The sequence below is a fragment of the Microtus oregoni genome, unplaced genomic scaffold (assembly GCF_018167655.1).
Source record: "Microtus oregoni isolate MIOR12 unplaced genomic scaffold, Mior012 000031F_ref0000149, whole genome shotgun sequence".
NCBI lineage: Eukaryota > Metazoa > Chordata > Mammalia > Rodentia > Cricetidae > Microtus > Microtus oregoni.
Genome location: NW_024543090.1, coordinates 13,959,751 through 13,983,015, shown reverse-complemented (window position 1 = coordinate 13,983,015; position 23,265 = coordinate 13,959,751). Strand labels below are relative to the sequence as shown.

At 38.2% G+C, this 23,265-nt stretch overlaps 1 protein-coding gene across 1 annotated transcript in view; it reads right to left on the bottom strand.

Annotated features, from left to right (window-relative positions):
* Katnbl1 (katanin regulatory subunit B1 like 1) overlaps positions 1-23,265 on the bottom strand; it is a 48,001-nt gene that overhangs the window by 9,902 nt on the left and 14,834 nt on the right. Inside the window, exons 2-4 of the mRNA XM_041679233.1 lie at positions 3,267-3,397; positions 2,495-2,535; positions 483-762 (exon numbers count right to left, since the gene is read on the bottom strand). Of these exons, the coding sequence (XP_041535167.1) occupies positions 483-762; positions 2,495-2,535; positions 3,267-3,383 (438 nt within the window). The 5' untranslated portion in view covers positions 3,384-3,397. The remainder of the gene's footprint in view (positions 1-482; positions 763-2,494; positions 2,536-3,266; positions 3,398-23,265) is intronic.

Genomic DNA, 23,265 nt, shown 5'->3' with positions numbered 1-23,265 from the left:
TAGCATAGTTTTAGTCTTTACATATCACCATGTAGAATATTTCTGTTTCTTTTTATTAATACTGTTTCTGTGAATTTCATGATGTGTGTAAATATATGCATCTGTACAATTACTTTCCTTAGAGTTCATTTCACAGCTAGAAGAGATAGTGGCAGGTTTGCTGAATAAGTCCCCACTGGGCCATTCTAAGAACCCAGCAAAATGTGACTGGATAACAGCCTTCAGTGATCTATTTTTTAAGGCAAAATGTCTTTTCCCCCTTTAAGTTTTTCCTTGCCAACTTGTCATTTTGGGTATTTACAGTAGCCTGTCAGGCATTTGATTTTACTGGGAGTTAATCTGTACAACTGTCTTAGGGATGATTTCAATGAGTGACTGCTAAGAGAATAACACAAGGCGAAAAAGAAAGCAAGAACTTCAAACCAAACCAAAGCAACCTAGTATACTGTACAATATGATAAAGTTAAGCTATAATGACTTACCTCAGAAAAGAAGCCACTATACTTTGATGACGGGCTTTCTGTCTGTGAAGAACCAGGATCACTGGTGTTAACTACAAATGTTCGACTATCATGGCGTAAATTTTCGGGCAGATGGCCTGCGCAAGCCAGTTCATTTTCTTTATTTGCCATGTCACAGCCCCCGCTTTCAGGGGACTGCTTAGCTCTATAACAAGGATTTGGAAAGGGATGATGAACTAACTTTCTGTGATAGAGCACCTTCCGCAGTTTATCTGGATTTTTCACAGCTTGTCCAACTGTTCTGTAAAAAGAATTTATTTCTTAAGTGAAAAAAAGGAAAAGGCACAAAGAGAAATTTTTAAATGGGAATTTTAATTGTCTACATTTTGCAATTGTAATCCACTAAAATTAGAAAATAATAATTTAAAAAGTCAACTCTTATTTTGAAGAGGAAAATAGAAGTTACAAATTAACTGAAAGGCAATGAAAAGAAAGTGGCAAGTTACAGAAAATGAAAACAGAAAAGGTTAAGAGGTGCGGTTTTTAAAATGAAAATTTAAAGGCAATTATGGGAACAATAAAATATGAGCATTTTTGAGACATCTAAGCTTTTTCTAAACTGAAATTTATTTTCTAACAAAAATTATTTAATCTATGTATTTTAAGCTGAATCATACTTAATTTTGCGTATGAAAGAATATGTTCTTTTTTGTGTATGAAAGAATGTGTTAGCCGGGCGGTGGTGGCGCACGTCTTTAATCCCAGCACTCAGGAGGCAGAGATAGACAGATCTCTGTGAGTTCGAGGCCAGCCTGGTCTACAAGAGCTAGTTCCAGGACAGGAACCAAAAGCTACAGAGAAACCCTGTCTCAAAAAATAAAAAAAAAATAAATAAAAAAAAAAAAAAAAAAAAGAATGTGTTCGGAGAACACAGAGAAAAACCTCATAGAGTACAAGAGTTTCCAGATCCTTTGGGATCATTATTACTTTTTCTTTTTTGCATCCTTTCCAGCATAAGAGAAACAGTTCTCTCTCACCATGATAAACTGTCTCATCACAGCCCGAAGGCAACAAGTCATAGACTGAAGTTCTGAAACCATGAGCTAAAGGTTTCTCACTATGTGGCTTGGGCAAAATCTGCATTCATAAAATTCTGTTGCAAATGGTAGGAATCTAGGCATACACAACCACAACAGCCCCCCCCCCCATGTCTCTTCCCTATAAAAAAAGTCACGGTACTGGGAGGCTAACTAAAAAAAAAAAATATGCTATTATAGAATATTTTACCAAAAGAAACATGCTTTCCAGAACAAACAGAAAATTTTTGAAAATAGCTGTTTCACAATTTTATCAATTTCTGATGCTCAGTTTAAAGGAAGACTGCTGGGCCGGGCGATGGTGGCGCACGCCTTTAATCCCAGCACTCGGGAGGCAGAGGCAAGCGGATCTCTGGGAGTTCAAGACCAGCCTGGTCTACAGAGCTAGTTCCATGATAGGCTCCAAAGCCACAGAGAAACCCTGTCTAGAAAAACAAAAACAAAAACAAACAAACAAAAAAAAAAACCAAAAAAGGAAGACTGCTTATTTTCATTTCTGTCTCTACTTGTTCTCTTGCATTTCATTTTATGTTATTTGCGAATAACTCACCCTGTACACTTGTAGAAGAGGTGAAATGGACAGGGTGAACAAGGACTTCAGAGAGTCCCAGGTCCTTGGGTCACACCTTGGATACAAGTAGTTTAGAAAGCTGCTTTTGGTAACTCTGGAATGCATGCCATTTTTACTACTTTCTGGCTACACAACCTGAGCAAATCACTTATTTCCTGTGACTATTAGTATTCTCTTCACTGTTTAGGAATAATGGCAGCTATAGAAGGAACAGATAATACTAATGTATTAGTACAGAGACTGGCACAGAAAAACTGTGTGACAACAAGTTAACTACAATTATAATAAAAAGAACACTACTTGTTTTATGTCTTTATCTCTAATCACTTCCAAAAATTTCCTTCAAACTTTAAAGAAGCTCTTACCTACTTATGTAAGCAGCCAACTGTTTTGGAGATTTCTTAACCTAAAAATCAAAGCAAATAGTGGTATCACATTCAGTTCTTTAATAAGAGTTATGAAAACTTTATGACTGATGTCAACAATGCAACGTAAAATTCAATAGGTTATTTTCAGGTCAATGTTTTCTCTGTCCTAACACCATGGTGTCAACCACTAGGTACACTACTGTATCTTGTATATATGGAAAAGCAACATATCTACCATCCCCTTTTCACAATACTTGTATTGACCTTAAAAGGTGCTAAATGAGTCAGTTCAAATTTAATGTGGCTTAAAGCAAATTATTTCAGTGCCATTAAACCTCTCAATGAACAAAATGCATCACTGAGTTCCTTGTCAACTAAAACATTTATATTACAGCTTATAAAAACAGCATACTTGTTCGAGACCAGCCTGGTCTACAAGAGCTAGTTCCAGGACAGGCTCCAAAACCACAGAGAAACCCTGTCTCGAAAAACCAAAAAAAAAAAAAAAAAAAACCAGCATACTTGGCTGGGTTGTGGTGGTGCACGTCATTAATCCCAACAGAGATCTATGTGAGTTCAAGGCCAGCCTGGTCTACAGTGAGTTCTAGGACAGGCTCCAAAGCTACACAAAGGAACTGTCTCAAAAATAAAATAAAACAGCATGCTTGAAAAAAGTCTTCTTATAACTTTAGGAATAATAATCTTGCTTCATTAATTCTATTTAATCTAAGAAATTAAACAGATCTGGTAGTTTAAATTTCTTACTTACCTCCTTCATGTTCTTACTAGTGAAATTAGAGATCCTCTTTCTAGGAAGATCAATAGGATGATCCTCAATACTATTAAAGAAGTTCCGTTTTTTAACATGGTGGGTGTCAGATGCCATAATCTCTTAAGTGCCTAGGAAAATAAAAATAATAAATAGAAAATTTAAAAAGCCAAAGAACATGATCTTTTATAGCATGTATGTACGTACATCAACAGCGCTGGGTGGTGGCAGCGCACGCCTTTAATCCCAGCACCGGGAAGGCAGAGGCAGGTGGATCTCTGTGAGTTCGAGGCCAGCCTGGTCTACAAAAGCTAGTTTCCAGGACAGGCTCCAAAGTGACAGAGAAACACTGTCTTGAAAAACAAGAAAAGAAAAGAAAGGAAAAGAAAAGAAAGGAAAAGAACACAACAGAACCAACATGGGCGTTACTGTTTGCTTGCTTCCTTCTGAGAAAAGGCCTTGCTTTATAGCCCAGCCTGGCTTCATATTCCAGATCCTCCTGGCATCCTGACTGTGGGGGTTAGTATGTGTCAGGATTACAATTCTATTCTATGAAAAACATGAACTCAGGTTCTTAGAATAATATCAGGTACAAGTGCAGTTGAAAGAACATATTCTAAACATCAAGAGTCACATAAGAGTTTACATGCTAAATTTTGAAACTTTCTTTCACTTGGCTCACCAAGGCTTGCAATCAAGCTCATTCTCCAAGGACAGCACAAAAGATGGTTCTTTGGAATACTGACCAGTCCCACAGTAAAACATACATACATATAAACCTATTAGCACACACACATATACATATCCCTTAAAGATAGGGATATAATGGTAGTAAAAGTTGCCAAAGAAGTTTCTGTATCTAGTTTACAGTGGTGCTTGCTTATCTATCAGAGATAACAAAACCAATCGTGAGACCCAGTCTGAAAAAACAAAGCAATGAAATACTGCTAGAAATTTAAAAATAGGATATATTAAGACTTAAAACGAATGCACAAAGAAAAATAAAAAACTCAAATACGTAGGGACGTAGAATGGCTTACCAGTTGAGAACACTGGCTGCTCTTCCAGATAACCTGGATTCAATTTCCAGCACCCACATGGTAGTTCACAAGGTCTGCAATTCTAGTTACAGGGGATCTGACATCCTCTTCTAGACTCAGTGGGCACTGAGTGCATGTGGTGCACAGACATACATGCAGGCAAAGCACCCATACACATTAAAAAATTAAGACAAAACAAAACAAAAACTTTAACAGAAGTTGAAAGAGAAATTTGAAGTTATCTTCTAGAACATATGGGCAAATGATAAGAATCAGAAGATAGGCTTAGAGGGCCCAACATCCAAACAAAAGAAGTACAAGGAAGAATAACGAGAGACCAATTAGAAATCAATGACAAAATTTAAGAAAACTATATGAAACTGAAGGTCACAAATTTCTAGATAAAAATGGCTCAACCCAAGTCACAATAATAATGAATGAAAACAAACCTAGATGGTACCACTTCAAATTTCACAGAATTAAAAATACAAAAGAGAAACAAACAACAACAAAACTGTAAAGAAAGTAGTATGACTCTGATTAAAGAAGCTGGATTAAGAAAAAAATGGCCAGGTATGGTGGCACACACTTTTAATTCCAGGACCTGGAAAGCAGAGGCAGGAGATTTCTGTGAGTTAAGAGGCCAGCTTGGTTTACACAGTGAATTCCAAGCCAGCCAGCATGATAGAACCTTTAACAAAACAAAAAGCCCCAAATTCGGGCAACAACTTCATTTAGTCAAATGTGAGGGGCAGCAATCATTCAAAGTTCAAAACAAATTCCGTTCCAGTAGTAAGAATGACAAGACAGATTCCAAAAGTGATAAATGAATTCTAAAATGAAGTCTAACATTCTAACAGTATAGATTTTCTGGAACAGGTTATAAAGTTTAGAAGAGCCAGGTGGTAGCAGCACAAGCCCCTTTAATCCCAGAATTCGAGAGGCAGAGGTAGGCTGATCTCTGTGAGTTCGAGGCCCGCCTGGTGTATAGAGCAAGTTCCAGGACAGGCAAAGCTACACAGAAAAATCCGTCGGGGGGGGGGGGAGGTTAGAATAAAAATATTCATAGAAATGAGTTTTTAAATAAAAACTGGGCCAGGCTTGGTGGCACAGCACTTTAATCACAGCACTCCGAAGGCAGAGGCAGGTGGACCTGAGTTCAAGGTCAGCCTGGTCTACAGAGTGAGTTCAAGACAGCCAGGCTACACAGAGAAACTCTGTATAAAGACATAAATAAGCAAACAAACATACAGGCAGACAAACAAACAAACAAATAAAGTGCTGGATACCCAGTAAAGGAAAAAGAGAGAGAAAGAGAACTAGAGCCAGAAGGAAATGGCATACTTTAAAGTGCTATAACAAACACTCCTCCTTGCCAACCTAGGCTTCTATAAGAAACAATATTCATCAGGAATGAAGGGGGAACAATGACATTCTCATATGAAAGAAAATTAAGATAATTCATTACCAGCCTACAAGAATGGCAAAAGGGCTGCAGGGGTAGCTCAGTGGTTAAGAGCACACACTGCTCTTGGAGAAGACCTGAGTTTGGTTCCCAGCATCCATGTTGCTCACAGCCACCTGTAATTTTGGTTCCAAGGGATTTGATGTTGGCAGCCTCAGGCACCTGTACTCATGTGCACAGATACATACACTCACATAATGTTAAAAGAGTCTTTTTTTAATATTTATTTATTTATGCATGCAATATTCTTTCTGTGTGTATGCCTGAAGGACAGACGAGGGCACCATTACAGATGGTTGTGAGCCACCATGTGGTTGCTGGGAATTGAACTCAGGAACTTTGGAAGAGCAGGCAATGCTCTTAACCGCTGAGCCATCTCTCCAGCCCCTAAAAGAGTCTTAAAAAATGAAGTGGACATTTGTTCTTGAGTTTTCAAAATTATTTTTGGTGGTTGAAGCATTTTGTAACACTATATAAACATGGTTCAAAATATACACAAAGGGAGAGTATTTACAATAACTGCAAAGATTTACAAAAACTGTAACAGAGGGTAAAAGGAAATTAAGATGTAAAGTTTCTACATACCTTCACTCAAACTCATAAACTGCCAATATCAGTAAACCAATAAAAGGCTATATTAAGAATCATACTTTAAGCCAGGCAGTGGTGGCACATGCCTTTAATCTCAGCATTCAGGAGGCAGAGGCAGGTGGATTCACTGTGAGTAAGAAGTCAGCCTGGCCTACAAGAGCTAGTTCCAGGACAGGCTACATAGTTACAGAGAAACTCTGTCTTAAAAAACAAAACAAAACTTTAAAAAATTGTAGCTAAAATAGAATATTCAAGCAATTCATAGAAAAGTAAGATAAACAAAAAAGAACAAAACCCAAAAACGACAGACTTAAGCCTAAAACACAGCAATTTACCTTATATGCATTTAAAAATTTTATTATTATTATTATTATTAGTGTGTGTATAAGTACACACACATGTGTGTGTGCACGTATACCATAGTGTGCCTGTGGGAGAACAACTCTGGAGTTGATTCTCTCTTCTGCCATTACATGTGTTCTAAGGATTAAACTCAGGTTCTGTGGTTTGTGCAGCAAGTACTTTCCCTATGGAGTAGTTTGAACAGCTCTTACATTATTCAGTGGTCTAGACACGCTAGTTAAAACACAGATGTTGGGAGAGTAGATTAAGAAACATCACCTAACTATATGCTCTCTATTTTATATTGCTCAGGGTTTTTTGTTTGTTTGTTTGTTTTGGTTGTTGTTGTTGTTTTAGAAAAGGTTCCACTATGTAGCCCTGGCCAGCTTCAAACTCAGAGAACCACCTGCTTCTGCCTCCCGAGTACTGGGATTAAAGGTGTGTTCCACTTTGACCTGTTACATAATACTGAGTATCATACATGCTAGTCAAACACTTTCCCAACTGAGCTACATTCCCCAACCACACACAACATTTTTAAAATGAAAGACATTAATCATTAGAAAAACAAAATCAAAACCACATGAAATACTATTTTATGCCCACTAGATGGCCATGCAACAAAGACAAAAAAAAAAGTGCTGAGAAAGATGTGGAGAACCAATGACCTTCAGGCATCACTATGCAAAGTCTTCTTTATACACTGTCTCCTTCCCTCTGTCAGTACTGGGGATGAACATCTACAGTGACATGTATATGAGGCAAGTGCTTTCCCAATAAGCTAAAATTCCAGCCATGTCAATTTCTTACTATTAAATACAAATTTACAATAAGAATCGGCAATTTCACTCTTTCATATTTACTGAAAGGGAAGGAAAACATGTTTACAAAAAATTTGTAGGCAAATAATGAGCATAGTCAGAAGACAAACATTTTGAATGTTTATCAACTGGTTAGCAAATTAAATGTGTCCTTATCTATCTATATAGACTAGCAGCAAAAACGAACTAAGTACTCATAAATCTGTGTATGCGTGAGCAGAATATTAAGTAAAAGAGGACATGAAAGACAAGTCATGTGACAGAATTCCATTTATATGAAAAATGTACAGATAGAAAACAGACTGTTGGTTGCTTCAAGCTGGAGTAGGAATGGAAGTAACTGCTCAAGGGCATAAAGCTTTTCACAATGAAAGAAATGCTCTAAACATCTATTGGGAGAATGTTCCATTCTGTACTCAACAATTAGTGAATCGTACATTTAAAACAGGTGAGTTTCATGGTATATATACTTTGCATCACAATAAAGATTTATAAGGGGAATTCCAAAATTGTAAGACAAAGACTCTGTAAGCTACACATTCTGTTTTATCTATGCCTCGTGCATTAAACCATACCTTTCTTGAGCAATAATACAGCATTGTCCTTCTTCCCCAAAGGCACTTAGCAATGCTACTACTGGAACTAGTTTTGAGTCCTCTATGCTTTTGAAGTTCTATCTGATAATACAAAAAAGACAAAAATCTGATGAGGAATTGAAAACTACTAAAAACTGGAAAGGATTGTTTTTTTTTAACAAGCAAAGAACAAAATAAGTAGGGCCCTAAAAGAACAAAAGCAAAGAGAAAGAGATCGAAAAGGGAACAATATTCTATTATTTTACAACGTCTAAACATCAGACGTATAATGATGGAGGAAGGTCATTGGTTAAATAAAAAGAAACTGCTTGGCCCTCATTGGTTAGAAGATAGGTGGGAGGAGTAAACAGAACTGGCCTTTGGGCAAAGAAATGCCCATACCTCAACCACTGACAGAGATACAGAGCGTGCATCAATGGATAAAACAGGACTGTCATATCCTGCCAAGACAGGGTAAGATGGTTTTGAAAAGTTCCTTGCCTTTAATAATGGCATGTCAGTTACGTTAGGCCTTAGCCAAAGTTGGTTGACTCAACGTTGCAAACGAGACTTTGGGTGATTCCCCAGGTAGTCAGTTGTCTCTGTCAATTGTTGCACATTTTGGATATATCTCGTTTGTTGAGTAGTGTTTATTCCCTTCTCAGATCTTTGACGGAGTTGAAGATTATATAATTGTAGTTACTCTCTACATTATTTGGACTCCTTGAGATAGAATGTTTAGCAAAGCTTTTGTTCTCAATATTGTTTGTTATATTTATTATTTGTTGTTATTGTATATAGTTGTATTTGGTTTAGTTCTGTCTTATTTAGACAAAAAGGGGAGATGTAGGGATAAGTCCCACCCCTTAGGGGGCGTGTTCGCCTCGGGCTAATGTTGGCCTATAAATTTGGCAAGCGTGCTCCCAGCCATCCCTTTTCTGCTTTCCTGGTCTCCGCGGGAACGGTGGTTCTGTAAGTCTATTTCGCCATTAAAGATATATATATATTTTTACAATCTGTCTGCATTCGTTTACGCCGTTACATTTTGGCGTCCAACGTGGGCTATTCTGCCCCCGACTCAAGCGGGTAGCACGCTAGCTAACACAGCAGCCTCCCGGGTGCTGTTTTTTAGTTCGTGACTCTGGCCCCAGTGCTGAGTCCGAGACATACTCGGCCACACAGGCCCATTCTGCCTGCCTTGGCTAAGTTTGCAGCGGAACCCCACTGCCTGAATTAGCAGAAGCTCAAGTACTTGCGGTTTTGCAACAAAAGCTGCCACAGCGGCAGATTTGGTCTGATATAAAGTGACTTGGCCGGGCAGTGGTGGCCCACGTCTTTGATACCAGCACTTGGGAGGCAAAGGCAGGCGGATCTCTGTGAGTTTGAGGCCAGCTGGGCAGTGGTAGTGCACGCCTTTAATCCCAGCACTTGGGAAGCAGAGGCAGGCGGATCTCTGTGAGTTTGAGGCCGGCCAGGCAGTGGTAGTGCAAGCCTTTAATCCCAGCACTTGGGATGCAGAGACAGGCAGATCTCTGTGAGTTCGAGGCCAGACTGGTCTACAAGAGCTAGTTCCAGGACAGGCTCCAAAAACACAGAGACCATCACTGGCAGGTACCGATCATTGCAGGTAAAAAAATTTTTCTTTTATAAATAAAATGTCTGAACACATTAGTATTCACCATGTGGGAGATTTTACAAGAGGTGTCTATCACCCCACATCTATGGATCCTTCTGGGATTCGTAGTTTTTATTGCCACTAAATGGTTTGATAATAGAAATATGATAAAGTCTGTACGAGACAAATCCAGGATTCTTAAGGCAGAGATTGAACGCTTAAAAACAATTGAGAATCAGTTTGACGTTCTCCAGGCTGATGTTAAGGAGAAATTCATTACTATGGAAGAGGGAACAGCTGATCTGGATCGTAAGCTTCAGTCCCTTTCTGTAGGAACTGAAACATTAGTGGCTGATATTAAGGAGAAATTCATTACTATAGAAGAAGGAACAGCTGATTTGGATCGTAGGCTTCAGTCCCTTTCTGTAGGAACTGAAACATTAACTGAGAGAATCAAAACTGCTGAATCTGACAATCAGATTTTGTCTAAAGCTTATGAGAGATTGGCAGAAAGATTGTCAATACAAGAAGGCACGGTTTATGCCATAAAAATTATGTCCAAAGATGAGATCTTATCTCTCATGGACAAACTTCATACTTTAGAATCCTCAATGAAGGTTTTGGAACATAATTCTGGACAGGAGATTCAGACATTGCAGAAGGCAATGGTGAATAGAATTGAAAAGATTGAGGAATTGGCGCCTGTGGTACTTGAGAAAGCGGTACTTGAGGAAGATACATGGGAGCCTGTCCGTATGAATGATCTCAAAGAAATTAAACAGGCTGTCATGACTTTTGGGATGCACGCCTCTTTTGTTAAAGAGATGCTAAAATCTTGGGCCACGACAAGCAGAGCAACCCCCTGGGACTGGCTCCAGCTGAGCTCTGCAGTACTTGAGAGTGGACCGCAATTGAAATGGAAATGCTTATTCAGGCAGGAAAAAGGGAAGGGAATTGACATTTCCTTAGATAAAATTCTAGGTGAAGGGCTCTTTTCCGGCCCCCAGGAACAAGCTAATTTGGATGAAAACACACTCTCCATGTGTACTATAGCAGCCTTAAGGGCTTGGGACAGGGTACAAGACCCAGGACAGAGAATGGAATCATTTGTCAGGGTTAAACAGGGTCAGAGAGAACCCTTTAGTGACTTTTTACAAAGACTAACTAAGGCTGTACAAATAGGGATATCTGACCCAGAAGCAAGACGTATAATGATTGAGTCTTTGGCTTATGAAAATGCAAATGTGGAATGCAAAAGGATTTGGGGGCCTTTAAAGCTCAGATCAGCGCCCTTGGAAGAATGGGTCTTGCATACACTTGCATACATTTGATTATGGCACTGAAGCATGGGTAGAAGAAGCAGAAAGCTAAGGAATGGACTGGATCTAGCTGGCAAAGCCATGGCTTTAATCCTACCCATATTGCTCAGTAATTTAAAGGCTCATGTGGTCAGAAAAAGAGAGAGAGAGATACAGTAAAAAGAGATTCAAAGACAAAGAAAATTTCTAAATGATTTACAGTGTGTTAAAAATATATGCAAGCTAAAAGTTAAGGTTCTTAAAAATAAAAAAAGGAAGAAAGAGAGTTGGGTGTGGTAGTACACACCTTTAATCCCAACACTTGGGAGGCAGAGGGAGATTGACCTCTGTGACTTCAAGGTGTGGTATCACACGCCTTTAATCCCAGTGCCTAGAAGGCAGAGACAAACAGTTCTCTGTGAGTTCAAGGTGTAGTAGTGTACACCTTTAATCCCAATGCCTGGGATCTCTGAGAGTTCCAGAACAGCCTGGTCCACAGAGTTATTCCAGGTCAAAGATATACAGAGAATATAAAATAGAAGTAAAAAGAAAAGAAATACAGGTTAAAACAAAGGTGCACAAAGATGGAAAATAAACAGAGAATTTTGATACTGTATGCTATTATGCTCTCTTTGAATTGTTTGAATGCTGAGGAAAGAGCAAAAGCTACTAAAAGATATTTGTTTATAAATGCTGCTGAACTAATCCAACATAGATATTTTGAATTTGGATCTAAGGATATGATACTTTGGAAAAGAGATTCTTCTTTTGTTTTCACAGAGGATCAGACCTTGTGGATTGCATTTATCCCGATATGGTATGATGGGCCATGCCCTCCTGAAGGGTTGTTGTGAACATCTTCAGAAAATTGCTTCGCTCAACTGCCAACTGAGATGAAACTAGCACACAGGTTATACCATGAAAGACCTAATTAACGACGCCCCCATTCAGCAGGAAGCAGTTTGGAGAGAAAAAACTGCACCCATGTTCCCAAATATGGTTTATAAATGTTCTTTAACATTTAAAGGGGGATATGATATAGATATGAATAATTTGCATTAATATAGATTTTGCTTTATTGATAGAGATTTAAGGTCAATTTTGTTATATGTATAAGTGTTTCTGATTTTGATTAAGGTATTGTGGTTGTGTAATTCATTTAAATATGTACTGTATAATTAAGAAATATAGGTTGTTAATGGATAATCATCGATAATAGTAAAGCTTGCAGTCATGTTAGTTAGATTTTCTAGATAGAGATATATTTTAGATAGACATTCTTCATGTCTTTCAAAGATTACAGACTAGGACATTTAATGTTTTAATAACTGAGGACTTTTCATGACAATGAGACACTCTGCTCCTGGCAACACCAATGTACTTCAAGAGGAAGATGGGCATCGAAGAGGCACCTTATGGAGTTTGATAGCCATTTGGGCAAGAAACTGCTCTTGCCTGGACTATTGCATAAACTGGACACAGAGAACCCACAGAGAGAGGACTTCTGAACTTGCCTAAGGTGAGATGATCTTTCAGGGTTCCTGATTCATGAAAGAGTCTGCGAGACATTCTGCAGGACACAACAGATAGTGACTGAACTGACTTTGAATTTTCCTGCTTTATGGAAATGTCTGCTGGATACCATGAGCCTGAAGGCTGAAGATGGATGCCCCAACGGTACAGAGGAACTTTGGGTGACTGTCCAGGCAGCGAGATGTTTCTGTCATTTCTCAAGTTTTAAAAGTTGCTTTTTTCTTGTTTGCTTAGGTAGTATTGTATCTTTCTGGAGTCTTTGATGGAGTTAAGAATAGTTAGTTATAGTTATAATTTTCCTTAGTTATGATAAAGATTATTGTAACTTTTACTTGATAACTGGTTCGTTATATGTAATTTTGCTATGTTAAAGTTAAAGCCTTTTTTTTTTTTGTTTAAAACGAAAAAGGGGAAATGATGGAGGAAGGTCATTGGTTAAATAAAAAGAAACTGCTTGGCCCTCATTGGTTAGAAGATAGGTGGGAGGAGTAAACAGAACAGAACGCTGGGAGGAAGAGGAAGTGAGCAGAGACTCCACAGCTCTCCTCTCGGGAGCAGACGCCTCAGAGAGACGCCATGCTCCGCTCTCCCGGGCAGACGCACGCGATGAAGCAAGCCGCCAGGTTAGACATGCTGAACCTTTCCTGGTAAGACCGGTGCTCACAGATTATTAGAGATGGGTTGATCGGGATGTGAGAATTAGCCTGTAAGGGCTAGAGCTAAAGGGCCAAGCAGTGTTTAAATGAATACAGTTTGTGTGTTGTTATTTCGGAGCATAAGCTAGCCAGGCTGCCAGGGTGCTGGGGATGCAGCCCTGCCGCTCATATTACTACAGTATAATTTGTAGTTTTCTTACAATAAGGCAATGCTTACAATCAGTAGCTTGTTTGAGAAAAACAACAGCGTAAAAATGGAGCTCACAGGTGATTTCTCTTTATATAGTAACTATCTCCTACCAGAAAGATAAAAAGGGATCTATTCATATACTCTACTACAATGGCTGCCTAATTAAGTAATGAAACACTCAAAGTGTTAAGATACTCTGTCTCCTCACAACAAGGAAAGCTCATTACACAGGAATGAAACATGTCTGGACAGTTCAAGACCAAGTTAGCTTTCTCTTTACATAAATACACTATACTATATTAACTATCCACATTGTATTTAACTTTGTAATTCCACTAGGCAATTTCTCTATGAAACAAAATATAGCTGTTGATAAACTTTTTAAGTTCATTCTTTTTTGCTTTGTTTTTTTGTTTTAATTGTGCCATATATTTTTCTCTGCTTGCCTCCCTTCTTCTCCCTTCCTCTTCTACCCTCTCCCATGATCCCCATGCTCCCAATTTACTCAGGAGATCTTGTACTTTTCTATTTCCCATGTAGATTAGATCCATGTATGTCTCTCTTTGGGTCCTCTTTGTTGTCTAGGTTCTCTGGGGTGTGAATTGTGGGCTGGTTTTTCTTTGCTTTGTTTCTAAAAGCCACTTGTGAGTGAGACAAAGACATTCTTCTACTTACTACAAGAATTCCTTCTATATCTTCTAAGAGTCATAAAGATGAAAACAGTTTTTAGCCACTATTTCTTTCCTTCTACCTTCCCTCTTCCCTCTCTCCTTCCTGGATAAATCTTAACTGGAGCTTAAAAAAAAATCACTACCTTATAATAATAAAATACATAAATAAGAAATAAATTCAGCAGTGCAATCTTAACCACTTGGTCACTTTGTCTCCCAGGATTCAGGAGACAGAAAGTTCCATCCTTTGCTATACAGAGAGACCCTCTCTCGAAAACAAAACAAAACAAAACAGACAAAGCCAAATCACTTCTGAAGAATGTTCTGAAAAGTTAAAGTTTTAAAAATTGGTATTTTTTTCTTTTTTTTTAATTTATTTATTTATTAAAGATTTCTGCCTCCTCCCAGCCACCGCCTCCCCTTTCCCTCCCCCGATTAAGTCCCCCTCCCTCATCAGCTCGAAGAGCAATCAGGGTTCCCTGACGTGTGGGAAGTCCAAGGACCACCCACCTCCATCCAGGTCTAGTAAGTTGAGCATCCAAACTGCCTAGGCTCCCCCAAAGCCAGTACGTGCAGTAGGATCAAAAACCCATTGCCATTGTTCTTGAGTTCTCAGTAGTCCTCATTGGGTCTAAAAATTGGTATTTTAAAGCATAGGGTACCGGAGGGAATATTTTAATGGTGGTGTGCTTGCCAAATATGCACAGAATCCTGGGTTTGACTCCCTAGACTCACAACACTTAACAATGACAACAACAACAAAAACCAAAACTATTAAAATGGGATACAAAGCAATGTACTGCATAATCCTGGTGTGATGGTTAATCTTGGTTGTCAAATTGACTATATCTGTAATCAATTAAAACCCAAGCAGCTGGGCCAGGCAGTGGTGGCGCACGCTTTTAATCCCAGCACTCGGGAGGCAGAGGCAGGCGGATCTCTGTGAGTTCGAGGCCAGCCTGGTCTACAAGAGCTAGTTCCAGGAAAGGAACCAAAAGCTACAGAGAAACCCTGTCTCGAAAATCCAAAAAGAAAAAGAAAAAAAGAAAAGAAACCCAAGCAGCTGGACATGTTTGTTGAGGGATTTTCTTGATTGGATCAGTAAGTGGAGAAGACTCACCCTAAATGTGGGCCATACTTTCAGGCGGCAGCCTATATGAAATGACATAAAGGAAGCTTTTTTCTTTTTGCCTGCTGTCCTCACTCTTTCCTGGAAGGTTCTTCTATCTTGTCCCTGAGACATTCCTTCACTGGTATTGGAACCTACTTCTTAGGAATTCCAAGGGAGACTGAAGACTGGCAGCCTCTAGTACTCTAGCAGACTGGGACTGTTGAGAAATCCAGTCTTGAGGCCTGAACAACAACCAGATCCATTGCCTTTCCTTCTGGAGACATCCATAGTTGGATTACTCAGACCACAGCCTATAAGCTACACTAATAAATCCTTTATTGTATTCATTCAATCAGTGCTGTTCTTTTGGAGAACCATAACTAATATATCTGTTTTTAAAGGTCCTATTAATCCCCCCACAAAGGACACAAGAATGGAAAAGGCAAATAAGATCACATCAAATTTAAAAGCTTCTGCACAAAAGAAACATTCATTAGAAAGAAAACCTAAAGAATGGAAAAAATATTTGCAAATTATATAATCTGACAAAGAGCTAATATCCAGAATAATACAGGAGGAACTCAAAACCTGCAACAGCAAAAAAGAAAGAAAAGAAAAATCAAGCAGCTTGATTAAAAATGGGCAATGAACCTTATTACAGTTTGGATCTGGAATGTCCCTGAAAGTCTTGTTGAAGGAGGTAAGACCTAGTGTGGAGTCTAGGGTAAGTAGGTCACTGGCAGCATACTTATCGCTTAGCCCTTAGTCCCTCCCCTGCATTCTTTCCTCTTGGTCACAGTGAAATAAACAGTTTTGCTCTACAAGACTCTACATACAGTAATTTCCTGTCTTGCCACAGCAATGGGGTCAAATGAACTATAACTTCTGAAACTGTGAGCAAAAATAAATCTTTGCTCTTCTCAAGTAGTTTGCTCATGTATTATCACATCAATAGTAAATTAACATAATCTAAACAGACATTTCTGAAAGATAGACAAACTAATAGTCAATGGAAACATAAGTGCTAGCTAGCTAATATCACTAATCATCAGAGAAATTCAAATCAAGTCACAATGAATTATTACCATATTCCATGAGGAATGCCTATTATCAGAAAAAAACAGAAAACAAGTGCTGGTAAGGATATATAGAAAAGGAAACCCCTTGGGCTGGTGAGATGGCTCAAGTGTCCTCTGACCTATACATGCACACCAGGGCACACATGTACTCTACCCACACACCTCTGCAAATCATACATACACACAATAATTAAAAAGTTTGCAAACAAAAAGAGATTCCTACACACCAATGATGGGAATGAATATTAGTATAGTCATTATAAAAAACAGACCAGAAATTTTTCAAAAAATCAAAAACTATCTGATGATTCCATAAATCCACTATTGGATATTTATCCAAAGAAATAATTCTGTTTGTCGTAGATAACTATACTTCTGTGTTTACTGTAACACTATTCACAATAACCAGGAAATGGAAATAATCTTCTTACTAGTAAATGATGAATAAAGAAACTGTGGTAAATAAATATAAACAACAGAATACTACAAAGGATGAAATCTGTCCGGAAATAGAGAGTATGTAAGTGAAATAAACCAAGGACAAAAAGACAATTAACTCATAATCTCCTACGTGATCATGCAGAAGTTGAGAACAGAAGGATGACCCACGTTGGTCAACAGGCTCTAGTTATAGGTAGATATGAGTAAGAAGTTCTGGGATGTTGAAGCACAGCAGAGTGACTGCAGGGAACAATTACGTACTGTGTATTTCAAAAGTCCAGCAGGAGGTATTTTTAAAATATTTGCAACCTAAGGGAATGGTTAAGTGTTGGAGGAGATAGACATGTCTGACCTGACTTCAACAACACAAAATGCATATATGCATCAAAATACCACCTGTGCCCTATAGATTTTAATGTTACAAATTTGTTTAGAGGTACACTTTTTTGTTATTTTTTTTTTTCAAGACAGGGTTTCTCTGTAGCTTTGGAACCTGTCATGGAACTCACCCTGTAGACCAGGCTGACGAACTCACAGAGATCTGCCTGCCACTGCCTCCCAAGTAATGGGATTAAAAGCATGTGTTACCACCATGCAACTCTTAGAAATTCACTTAATTAATTAAAAACCTAAAAAAGAAACTACCAAACTTAAGTTGGGGATGGGGACTCAGTGGTAGAGTGCTTGCCTATTATGCTTGAGGCCCCAAATTTAATCCCAAGCACTGTAAAACAACAACAAACTTTAATTAAAGTTATTGCTGATGGGATTATGGTCATTTCCTCAATCACATCCAGGTTTTTCTACTTTCTAAAAATATGAATTATTTTTATTTAAAGAGACCAATCTTTTTAACTTTTCCAAAATTAGGACAACCTAATCTAATTTTCTTACTTCAGTCCACTTGCTTCAATGATTTTCTTTTAATTCTTCCCTTTGAACTGATTCCGCTGTCTGCTTTCAAGCATGCTCCAGTTTCTCCTATCAACTCCTATACTCTTTCTTGTTTTCCTTTCCTGCCAAATTTCTACAATGAGTGCTTTTTAAGCTTCCAATCGGTTCTTAACCCTTTACAATTTTACCTTACTCTGTTTTCTTATGTGAAAAATTCTACCAATGTGTCTGCCTGTCACTTAAAATTATATGGCAGCCAGGCATGGTGATAGTCTGTGTGGAAACACTCTGGAGGCTAAAACAAGAGACTGTGAGTTCAAAGCTAGGCTGGACCACATAATGAAACTTTGGCCAAAAAAGGCAAGAAAAAGAGAGAAAGAGAGATAGAGGGAGGAAGAGAGTGAGAGAGAGGGAGGAAGAAAGGGAGGGAGGAGAAAGGAAAAGAAAGAAAGAGAGAGAAGAAAAAGGAAAAAACAAACACCTTTTCACAGGAAGCTTTTAACACTTGATGCTCACGGAGAGCAACCAGGCCAATGTTAAACACCGCTCCTTCTTCATCACTAGCCAGCTGTTATTTCATCATTTCATGGTCCATCTCGATTTTTGACACAACTATGCCAACTTTCCTTGTTCGTTTCTCGTCTCTGGGTTACTTTAAAGGTAACAAACAACTCTTTTCTCTCTATATGAACATTGCAGGTGTATGTTGTTACAGCTTCAGCTACTTTTCTAGACCTAGGCTCTCTTCTAACTTTTTCTGTAGTTGGCTTCCATATCCACCACTAGTTTCTAATCAACATGTTTAAAACAAATCTCTCCAATTGTCAGTCTAATAATGGCACTTCCTAACTACCACATCTGAATTAATAATACCTAAAATTCTCTCAGACTTATTATTATTAGTGGTTATTTTTATTCTTCTTTCCTTCCTTCCTTCCATCAAGTTACTAACTAGTCTTGAACCTTCCATCAAAATATTTCCTGGCTCCATTCTAACCTTCCCTTTTCTATTGTCAGAAAAAGCCTCATCACTCTGAGTCTAAATTACTGCAAGAATTACTAGGTCTTTTTTTTCTGTTACAGGTCTTCTCCTGGTCCCTATAAATCATCCTGCATAACAACTGCCTATAATGTTCACAGAAAAATACTAATACAGAATTTCCCAAGTTATGTTTAAATTACATAAATCTTATTGGAAATCTATACCTAAAAATGCTGAGACTTCATTCGATTAATGTTATTTAATTCTGTGAGACCCCATTTTGGCTACCATAGTTTTGGGGATTAATTTATATATGTATATTAAACTATCTAAGCATTAAACAACTCTTGTTATTCAGCACCACGCTGTTGTGGGACGGTTTTTTGTTGTTGTTGTTTGTTTTGTTTTTTTGAAGGGTGAGAAGTCAGGAACAGTGGTTCACGCCTATAATCCTAGGATTTAAGAGACAGCAGCAGGAAGAGCAGGGGTTTAAGGTCATTTTTACTATACAGCAAGTTTAAGACTAGCTTAGGCTACAAGATAACCCCCTCAAAAAAAAAAAGAGAGAAAAAGAAAAATGAGAAATCTCAGCTACTTTTTAATGGGGGAAGAGGAGAGCTAGAAAGGAAGTGATCCACTTCGATGATGTCAAATAATAATAAGTGTATAAATAACCTTATGAGATATCTGTATTTCTTCTCCGTATGCACACACACTTACACATAAACACACACATTTGTACTTTTAATATAGATGAGAAACAAACTTGTCCTAAAATCAACAACAAAAATGCAAACAATGAGGGCTGGATTCTAGGCATTCTCCTTCTGTCTACAATCTTAACCAATACACGATACTGCTTTCCAATTAACAGGAAATACATTCATAGATGATGCATATTCTTTGGAATAAACAGACCTTCTAGCTAATGATTTTGGTGGACCTTCTATCATTTTCTCAAATGTAAAACAGAAATATTACTGTGAACATTAGAGTGAGATTACAAACATTATTGCTATTAACACTTAGTATTTACATAAAACATAAATGTATGACTTAGTGCTTTGGAAAGCAAACTGAACAGCAGAAAGCAAATTAAATACAACCACATCTTGTGCCAAGTTCAGATTGATTAAATAATTAACCATCCAAACCAAGACACTTTTGAAAGTGAGAAGAAGAATTATGAAAAGTGATGTTAGGACAACAGGCATAAACTAAGCCTGTCCACACAATCAGGGTTTATAGTATTTGACCTCAGTTATAATGTTTACTGTCCTACAATTATTTTTTTCAATAATTTCTATAAAAATTATCAACTACTCACCTATAAAAATGAATAAACTAGCCAGGCAGTTGTGGCACATGCCTTTAATCCCAGCACTGGCCAGCCTGGTCTACAGAGCTAGTTCCAGGACAGCTAGGACTGTTATACAGAGAAGCCCTGTCTTGAACCCCCCCCCCCAAAAAAAGAATAAACTATAGACAATATGAATAAACTTAACCATACTGTGCTAAGTGAAGGAAGCTAAAAGTAAAAGGATATTTTTAGGACATTCTAAACTGCAAAAATATAACTGTGGAAAGAAACATATCAATAAAACCCAGAGACTGAAGGCAGAGAAGAGAAAGTTTACTCCACAGAAATAAGGAAACCTTAGAGGTAGAGAGGTGTTAAGTACTTTAGTATAGTAACGATGTGCCATTAAGTGCAAGTGACAACTCATAGAAACAGTAGCTCAATACTCCATTTTTAAGGAAATTGGGGAATAAGATAGGAGTGTAGTTTAGCGGTAGACAATATTTAGATTCAATCCCCAGAACAAGGGGGAAAGTAGGGGAGAGAATCTATGTCTTTTCACAAGGCACTTGCTTGACAGAAGCAAGGAACTATGGGCTCATTCCCATTTTCTTCCCTTTAGGAAACTAATCTATTCTGGAGTCCTCAAAGTTTCAGAAGCATTCCTTAAAACACCTACAATATACATTTGTTCTGACTGAAAATGACCAAAGCCAGCCCAACTGGTTCTAGTACTAGACTGTGTGGGTTGGATCTGACACTGCAGACCTAGCTGAAGATGCCCTCGGTGCCCTTTTTATGCAAAGGCATGTGGGAGTTTTAAAAGCTGAATTAGCAGAGGCTGCTGGGCTCCTTCCACACTCTCTTAACACTCTGGGAACCTTACTGCTCACTGTGTAGTAGTAAGTATGTACCACAGCTTATTAAGTAAGACTCTCTTCAAACTTGAAGATCAGTGTAGCTTAAAGATTAGGTTCAAAAGAACCAGTTTCCCCCTCTTAACTATTCATGTAACTCTGGAAACAAACTATTTTAGTTTCTTCATTAATAAATTTAAGATGTTTATTTATGTAATTTGCCTTGACTTACTCCAAAAGAATGAAAAAAAAATTTACAAATGACAAAAAAAGACCTTGAAAAGGGGAAAAAATGGAATAAAGAGAAACAAGAGTAAATAATCATTAAGTTACGGAAGCTTAATCTTAAAGAGAGAAACTTTTCTTTAAGACAGAGTCTCACTATTCAGTCACTGACCTGGAACTTGCATTAAGGCTGGCATATGGGTCCTGAGGACAGGATTCAGGTCACTGGGCTTGGTAGTAGTGCATTTACCCACTGACAGATCTCTTCAGTCCCAATTTACTTTAAAATTACTGTTGCTCTTGGTGGTGTTGGTGGGGGGGGGGGTGCGCGTTCATGCGCTGATGTGGAGATCAGAGGACAACTTTGTGGAGTTGATTCTCCCCTTCAGATCATTAGGCTTATGCAGCCAAGTACTTTTACAAACTGAGCAAGCTCAAAGGCTCCCACCCTTAAATTCCTGATCTTCTATTCCCGGCTCCCATTTTTTTAGGCCACAGATACATACTACCATGTCTGGCTCAAGAAGAGAATATTTTGAGGATTGGTCAAAGCTGATTTCAAAGTATCAAGCAGTTTGGAAAAGACTAATTATTGAACACTACAAAAGGAAAAGACCGGGGGAGGGGGAGGGATGGTGACCAGACACAGGGAACAGGGCATGGAAAACCCTGAGGACATTAAACCTGTTTTACAAGGGGAAAGGATAGGACTTCTAACTACTGTAAGCATTCTTGAACACAAAATGCGTAACATTAAGCATCATTTTCCAAGCTTTTGCGATAAACACTGTTTGTCTCTGTTAGTGTTGCCTATTTTGTTGAAACAAAATGTTTCTTATCCAGGAAATATTCCCTTCCCTCCTTTGTGCTTATCACAGCTTCTCATATCATAACACTGAGTTGGAATCTCCTTTTCCAAAGCATTTCTTGATTCTGGTATTGGTTCAAGTCTTCCTATACCCCCTCTTGGAATACTCAGCTTAATATTGCACAGTTTAGACCTTCGGCAAATAACAAATACATGAGGGCTTAAACATAAGATACGTCTGAACACTAGCTGATTTTGGTCTGTCTCCTTCTGCCAATCACAATGCAATTTTTTAAAAAACATTAAAAATTTTTCTTAAAAAAATTTCTTAAATTTTCTGTGTGTTATGTGCACATGAATGCTACTATGTGTGTAGAGGTCAAGAGGACAATTGTCAAAGTTTGCCCTCTCTCTACTATGTAGGTCACAGGGTTGAATTCAGGCTGTCAGGCTTTTGGCATCTTTACCTAGTGAGCCATCCCTAGTCTATAAAACTTCTGATAGACAAGGTTTGAATACATTAACATATACTACCCAAAATACAATTTCACAATCGCTAGTTAATATATTATACACAGGTATGTGCACGCACACACAAACACACACACACACACACACACACAAACACACACACCTTTCAATGAGCAAATATGTATACTCACAAATGATAAAACAGCATAGTCTTTCTACAATCTTGGTGCCTGTAGAGAGGCCTGCTAGGAAGAGGATTTCTAAAAGGCAAATTATGTCTAGAAGGCTGTGGTACAAGGTCACTTTTGCTGGCTAGAAGCGAGGTCTCTAGCACAAAGAGAGCACAAAGCTCTTCTTAAAGTGCCCAAGGTGTTTATGACTGAGATGATACTGGCTTCTCCTTGGGCAAGAGATATGCTTATACATATAAACAAAGAACACAGTGACTACTGGAAGCAAACCGAACCAAACCAGAGTAATCTAGGGAAAGGTGACTTGGGCCCATGGAAACAGTGACATGGTTCCTGCCAAATTCCAAAGCAACCTTCCTGTAAAGGCCACTGGACACGGAATTTGTGTGATGTTGTATCATTCTCAGATTTAAACTACTGAAAAATAAATAAACAAAAGTAAAAACAGCATATTCTACATTTAATTTACTATCTACTATACTTCAAAATATGAATAAGTCTTAATTTCTAAGAAGAATGACAAAAAAGTCAATAAAATTTATTGTTTAAAAAGGCATGGTCAGTATTGGTTATTAGAAGCCAGAAGCAGTGTATCTCACAGAGCACTAAGTACTCAGAATATATCCCAGGTCACCTTAGACCTGAGTCTTGATGACAAATGGGAAATTTTTAAGGTGAAATAAAAGGGGCTAGAGAAATGGTTCCATGGTTAAGAGTGTGCACTGTTCTTCCAGAGGACCCAAGTTCAGTTCCCAGCACCCACAACAGGTAGCTCACCACCACCTGTAACTCCAGCCCAGGTCATCCAATATCCCTGCCCTCTGCACTCAGGTACACATATAT